At 49.2% G+C, this 7,273-nt stretch overlaps 1 protein-coding gene across 1 annotated transcript in view; it reads left to right on the plus strand.

Annotated features, from left to right (window-relative positions):
* ZDHHC5 (zinc finger DHHC-type palmitoyltransferase 5) overlaps nt 1-2,706 on the plus strand; it is a 41,527-nt gene extending 38,821 nt beyond the window's left edge. The window contains exon 13 of the mRNA XM_039535418.1: nt 823-2,706. Coding sequence (XP_039391352.1) covers nt 823-994 — 172 coding nt within the window. The 3' untranslated portion in view covers nt 995-2,706. The remainder of the gene's footprint in view (nt 1-822) is intronic.
* The last annotated feature ends 4,567 nt before the right edge of the window (nt 2,707-7,273 follow it).

A 7,273-nucleotide genomic window follows, 5' to 3' on the forward strand; every position in this document is an offset into this window, starting at 1 on the left:
CCACGCCCTGTTCTGCCTTTCCCCCTCTCTGGGAAGTGCCCTGTGTCTGTGAGTTACCTCTCCCCCATCCCCAGTGCAGTGTAGGGGGGTGAGACCTCCCTCCACCCTTCTGAAGAGTGTGGGGTGTGTCTCCCTCCTGTGCCTAGAGAGAAAGCGAGGGTGTGGGTGGGTGTGTCCCACCCCTCCCTGGGGAGTAACATGGACTCTGTGTGTGTGCGTATGTGTATGTGTGTGCATGCCTGCGTGTCTGACCCCTCCCTGGGGAGTGCACAGGCTGTGTGTGTGTGCACGCGCGTGCCTGCGTGTCTGACCCCTCCCTGGGGAGTGCACAGGCTGTGTGTGTGTGTGCATGTGCGCACGCGCATGCCTCCATGTCTGACCCCTCCCTGGGGAGTGCACAGGCTGTGTGGGTGTCTCCCATCCTTTGATCGGTGGAAGGGTGGTGGGCAATGTGGATTCTAGCCCTCTTTCCTGGGGGAATGCAGAGCTTCCTCCCAGTGTGCGAGACCCTTCTTTCACCTTAGTGCAGTGAGGAATCTCTCTCCCAGAATCTCCCAGAATCTCTCTGTCCACCTTCATGGTTTGGTGTGCTCCTGGCCTCTTGCCCTTTCCTAGTACATAATCACTCTCCCCTTCCCACCCTCTGTCCTGGGGTGTCGGATGCACCTCGAATCCTCCTCCTCTTCCCCATCTGTGTGTGTGTGGATCCCCTCTCCATCCCCTGCCATTGAGCGTGCTGTGCTGTGTGGTTGAAAGTCCCACCGATCCCAGCCCTGTGGTGTGTGGTCACTTCCTGACGCCCTTGTGTCCTTCCTTCCCCAGAGACGAGGTGCAGATGAGAACCGCCTACAGCAAGTCCAATGGGCAGCCCAAGAGTCTGGGCCCGGCCTCCGCCTCCCCCTCCCCCGGCCAGCCGCCTCTCAGCAGCCCAACTCGAGGAGGAGTCAAGAAGGTCTCTGGAGTGGGCGGGACCACTTATGAGATCTCTGTATGAGGGGCGGAGCTCTCTCCCCACTGTCGCCTACTCCCTGGCTGATACCAAAACGCCTGGGCCCCGGTGGGCAGGGGGCATGCTCAGGAGCAAGGCACACCTGCTCTCTCACATGCATGGACATTTTTTAGAATCCTCCAACTGCGGGGGGAAATAGCTGAGAGGACAGTGACCTTTTAAAATATGCCCCCTGGGATTTGGGGTGAGACCCTGGGCACCCCCTAAATCATCACAGCTGCAACGCAGCCCCGGTCCCCCTCCTCCTCCCAACCAGCTGAGAGACTGCAAATGTAGCACACACTGCCGAAAGAAAGGGGGGAGGACTATCATGGCGGCGCCCCCAGCTGGTGGGGGGAGGCGCAGCCTGCAGTTGCGCCAACTACCGATGGGCCAGATACTCGTGGACCTCGTGCAATCACTCGCCTCGTGCGGTAGGAACAGATCGTTTTTAAAACAAGGATAATTTTTTTTATGATTGTTACGGATTCTATTTTTTCCCCCTCTTCTGAGTTACCAGGTGTGTGTATATATAAATATCTATATATAAATATAAATATAAAAGAAATTATATATCTACCAGAGAGAGGGAAGAATCGCCCCGCAAGGGCCCAGGCTCCACGTGCCCCGTTAGGACACTCGGCCCCAGGAAAGACAACATGGGGATGTGTGTGTGTATAGAGTATATACATCCAGAGGGGTGGGGGATGGGGGGCTTTCTACCACAGGTGCCTGGTTAATTTGAAAGGAGGCACCTGTGGAATTGCCAGGGTGGGAGGGATGGGAAAGTATTTTATATTTAGAGACAGACTCCAGGTCCTTGCTCATGTGATCCCAGGCTTGACCATTGCTCAGTGCTTCTGCGGCCTGTCCTTCCTCTAGCAGCCATGCTACGGTCCTGAGCCTGGCCTGCCTTTTGTGTCTCATCTCCCCCTTTCTGGCTTCTCTGGTTCCTGGGCAGATTTCCTATCCTGAGGAAGCAAAGCAAGGGGGAGAGCTGGAAGGCAGCCCTCCCACCCCCATCATGCAGTGTTTAGGCATGACCTCCCCTTTAGCTGAGTGGGGTGGGCAAGTCCATGTCTCCCTTGTATGGGTGGGTTTTCTTAAGGACTCAGTTTCCCATTTTTACAGCCTCCAGTATTCAGATGGGATGTGTCATGAAAATGACTCCCAGCAAAGTGGGGAGAAGGGACGGGTGGGTTTCTTGTTTCCCGATGTTACCCCTTCCACAACAAACAGATGAACTTGCACAGCGCTAGAGACATATCATTGGGGCTCAGAAGAGCAGTGGGGGGCTTGAGGGCTGTGTTCCCCCGTATAGAGATTTGACCTGTATCTAATCCCTCCCCCACAGACAGTTTTAGCCGTTCTTCTCTCTGATGTTTTTACATTTCTTATTTTTGATGGTTCCGTTATGGTTTCTCACTGTCACACGGTTGTTTTTATTTCCAAACTGGGGAAGAGTAAAAAAGAGGAAACCAAACCAAACCCCAAAAAGCAATATTTTCATGTCATATGCCAAAAAAATTGTAGACATCCACACCAAAACCCCATGAAAGTCAAAGCAAACCAAGCAGAAATCCAACCTAATCTCCAGGCACTACTTGACTCTTTCTCTATGGCAATATCTCTCTTGTGGCCTCCACAGAGCCGCACTTTTATTTTTTATTATGATTAGCCATTTTAAAACGAGGAATAAAAAAAAATCTAATAAGCCACCCCTCCAGGCTTGTGTGGTTTTTGTTTCATTTTCCTAGGGGGAGGCGTTGTCTCCTTTGGTATCTTCCTTTCCCATTATTCCATCTAAAAGAAGGATCTGCAGAAAAATTGCCTAAGTCTTGAAGAGCCAGAAGGTCAAAGAATTAAGCTGAGTTGCCAAGAGAAGTCTCCAGAAGGTACATGAGTGGGTCCTCACGCTGTGTTCTGAGCTGTGGTAGCAAAGGGGAAGGCCTGCTTGCTAATGAGGCATAACTGCTAGCAGTGGTCAGTTCCTTGTTACCTGCTGGTGTGTGAGGAGTGGGAAGACAAATTGACTTTGGAAACTATCAGTGAAGGGCTGAGTAAGGCTCGGGTGAAGGGCAGCTATCGATGAGTCTGAGAGCTTGCAAGTAGGGCATCTGCATAACCTCACGACGGCGAGGGCCTGGCTGTGAAAGAGGCAGTGCTGCACTTCGGGGAAGGTGGAGGCTGATGGTAATGATAGAGATGGGAAATAAGGGCGCCACCCAGCCCTCCCCACTTGATCTATTCCATCGAATGGTAAAGGAAAGTTTCATATCCAGAAAACCTGCCTAAGCAGCAACTAGAGCTTCAAGCATGCCTAGCACACCCAGCAAGCCCACTGTGTAACCAGGCATAGGAGCATGCTAGGCTCTATCCAATCAGCAAAACCCTTCAAGATAGCAAAAGGTTCCTGCATGAATAGCCAGGTGCTATGAGTACTTAGGCAGAGGTTTCCAGATAGTATCTATCTGATGAAGATTAAAGGCCTTCTCCCTCCCTAATTTCAAACCTGTGGGTCCCTGATCATTACCACAGAGTCCCCAGATGGCATCCCTCAATTGAGCTGTTGGGTTTAGCTGAATCAGGAAGAACTGCTGGAAATACACTCTCAACAAATAAAGCCATTGAACCTGAGCTACCATCATAAGGGACTTATCCAAATAGGTCCTGAAACTGTAAAGCTTCAGGGCCTTGGATCATCCTGGATCTCTGAGATCTCAAATGCTAGGCAAGTTCAAACCAGTGCCTGGTACTGATCTGTTAGTGGACGGTTGTTAGTTGTGGACCTTGTGGTAAAATGGGTCCGAGCGATGGATCTCCAATTCCTGGTGGGGGACCAGCACTGTCAGTATAAGATGTGGTCATTGTGGGCCGGTGTCAGCACTCCATACATTCAGGTCCACACACTTGGTTTCAAAAGCCAGTGCCAAGTTGCTACAGCAAGTGACGCAAATATACAAACACGTTCTTATCAGCCATGGTTTTCAAAGAGACCAACTGGGGGCACCTTTAAAAGGGCCTAAATTTCAGGAAGTGATAAGCACCCACCCTCCAAAAATCAGGCCCCATTTAGATGTCTCCATTTGGGCTCCAAAAATCTCTAGACACGTATGAAAATGTTGGTCAAGTGTGTATATAAAAAAATCGATATTTCATCCCAAAGCAGTAACAGCCTTAACTCGAATGAGTTCTGGCTTGCTGTTTGGTTAATGCACATGCCTTACCTTGATTTTGGTATCAAAACATTTTCTTTTAAGAGAGATTATGGGAAATATCAATATATAATGGATTCTTCTAGTGATTGCACACGTCCATTCCAATGTAGGGATGTGTGTATGTGCACAGTCACTGGAAGTTTTGCCCTCGGTGGTATCTGTCAGGATGGCTCTGATGCCCTGTGGTGCCATGCGCTCATAGCACCAATATGAAGGGCACAACCGAGCCCGCGTCCCCTCAGTTCCTTCTTACCGTCTGTGACTGGTGCTGGGACTGTTCCCCTTGCTGGGGCGAGTGTCTCTCTGAGAGAACGGTGCATCCATCCCATCAGGCAGTACCCAGTCCAGCCTCTGGTACTGAGGCCAGTGCCGAGCTTCAGAAGCCAGTTCTGTGGGATCTCGTCTGTGCAGACGGGGAGGAATACCCTCAGCTGTTGCAAGCTTCCTCTCCGAATGAGGCTGTGTCAGGGGCAAGGCATGTCACCTCCCCAAGACGACTATAAGGCCCACCAGGAGCTACTGAAGAGGGTGACCTCAAACTTGGGCTTGCAGGCAGAGGTAGTGAAAGAATCCTCCCACAGCCTGGTTGACATTCTGGCCACAGCATGGCTGCCAAAAGTAGCCCTTCCCCTCAATGAGACCATTATGGACCCAGTGAAAGCCCTGTAGCAAATCTCAACTTCCCTTAACCTCCACTTCAAGAAGAGCTGAGAGGAAGTACTTGGTTGGGGTCTGGAACAGCTTCCTTATGAGGAGAGATTAATAAGACTGGGACTTTTCAGTTTGGAAAAGGGATGACTAAGGGGGGATATGATTGAGTTCTATAAAATCATGACTGATGTGGAGAAAGTAAATAAGGAAGTATTATTTACTCCTCATAACACAAGAACCTGGGGTCACCAAATGAAATTAATAGGCAGCAGGTTTAAAACAAACAAAAGGAAGTATTTCTTCACACAATGCACAGTCAACCTGTGGAACTCCTTGCCAGAGGATGTTGTGAAGGCCAAGACTGTAACAGGGTTCAAAAAAGAACTAGATAAATTCATGGAGGATAGATCCATCAATGGCTATTAGCCGGGATGGACAGGGATGGTGTCCCTAGACTCTGTGTGCCAGAAGCTGGGGATGGCTCACTTGATGATTACCTGTTCTGTTCATTCCCTCTGGAGTACCTGGCACTGGCCACTGTCGGCAGACAGGATACTGGGCTAGATGGACCTTTGGTCTGACCCAATATGGCCGTTCTTGTGTTCTTATATGCCTGTCCAGGTTTATGAGTTCCTCTATACTCATCCCCCCTCTTTCCAGATCCTTAGTGGGGTCTGCAGCCACGAAAGGGAGAGGCAAGGTCTGCAGGGGATGACTCCTCAGGCAAAGGACTCCAAGAAGCTGGAGCTTTTCAGTAGAAAAGTTTACTGGGGGGCTGCACTCCATGTTGAAGTTCAAGGAGTCGCTTCCCCAAGAATCCAGGCAGGAGTTGTCAGTGATGGAAGAAGGGAAGTCAATAGCCAGGGCTTCATTGCGGATGTGGGAGATTCAGTGGCCAGGTCCATAGCCACCACAGTAGTAGTCTCAGGCATGAGGTCCAGCAAACCCTTCAAGGTCTCCCCTGCGAGGGAGCTTCGCTCTTTTCAGAGCAGACTGATGCTAAGCTCCATGGGCTCAAAGAATCCAGAGTGACCCTCAAGTCCCTGAGTTTGTATACCCTTTTTGCTCATATCAGAATGTGGTCAATATATTATTGGATGCTGTGAGTTTATACATCCAGTTGAGAGAGTCTTCACATGTTTGTCAGCATGCCTCAGGACATTCTGGATTCACTGAGGTGGTGGACGAACAGATCAAATGTTCTCCCAGGTGTGCTATTCATCCCCCTTCTCCATTGGTGATGATAATATGAGACGCATCCAACATGGAATGGGGAGCCCATGTGTCTCAATTTACAGTCAGGGGCTTTCCAAGAAAAGACCACACACATCAGTGTGTTTAGAATTAAGAGCCATCCATCTGGTGCTCAGATCATTCCTCGTATACAATGGAACATGGTGCAGGTATCAACAGACAATATGACTGCTATGTATTATCTGAACAAACCATGGGGAGCTCGCTCGTTCCAGTTATATGCCGATTGGTGTATTCTGCACGAGATCTATCCAATGGCCCTGTATTTAGCAGGGGAAAGCAACCCTGCCAGCAGGTCGTCTCAGCAGGGACAGTTCTCAAATTCATGAGTGGTCCCTGAAGGATTGAGTAAGTCAAGATATCTTTTCCTATTGGGGTCAACTCGAGGCACACCTGTTTTATGATGAAAAATGCCCCATCTTCTGTTCAAGAGCTGGGAGGAACCGTCAGTTCCTTTCAGATGCCTTCCTTCTACGTTGGCGAAAGGGCCTGCTGTATGCTTCCTCCCCGCCATTCAGAAAAAGGAGATGGAGATTTGGCAGGACAGGGCAAGCATGATTTGGATTGCTCCAGCTTGGCCAAGACAGCAGTGGTATACAAGAGCTGTGTCATATGTCAGACATATGGTACATGTGTCTTCCACTGTCTCTGGATATTTTGTCACAGCAACGAGGCAGGATTCTCCATCCAGACCCACAGTCTCTTCATCTAACTGCATGGGCCATCAGACTTTGCCTAGTTATGAGTAGTCATATTCTTCCTTGGTACAGAATGTTTTGCTAATTTCTATCGACAGGACCATGTTACCAATGTAAATGACTAGATTTGAGAAAGAAAGAGAGAAAATCTGATTCTCCAGCTTCTATACCTTGTGTTCTGGAGTATTTAATGTGTATAAAGTCTGAAGGATTGGCTAATCCTTCTTTTAAGCGTTCACCTGACTGCTATTTCAGCTTACGGTGATTTGGTTAAGGGTAGATTGTTTGTACGTGATTCTGTCAAAAGGTTTATGAAGGGGATGTCTAATATATATCCTGCTTCAAGGGATCTTGTCCTATCTTGAGTCCTTAATTTGGTATTATCTATATAAGCTCACCCCTTTGAACCCAAATTAGAGTGTTCATTATTTTAATCACTATTACATCAGCCAGAAGAGTGAATG

The sequence above is a fragment of the Mauremys reevesii genome, linkage group 4 (assembly GCF_016161935.1).
Source record: "Mauremys reevesii isolate NIE-2019 linkage group 4, ASM1616193v1, whole genome shotgun sequence".
Classification (NCBI taxonomy): Eukaryota; Metazoa; Chordata; order Testudines; family Geoemydidae; genus Mauremys; species Mauremys reevesii.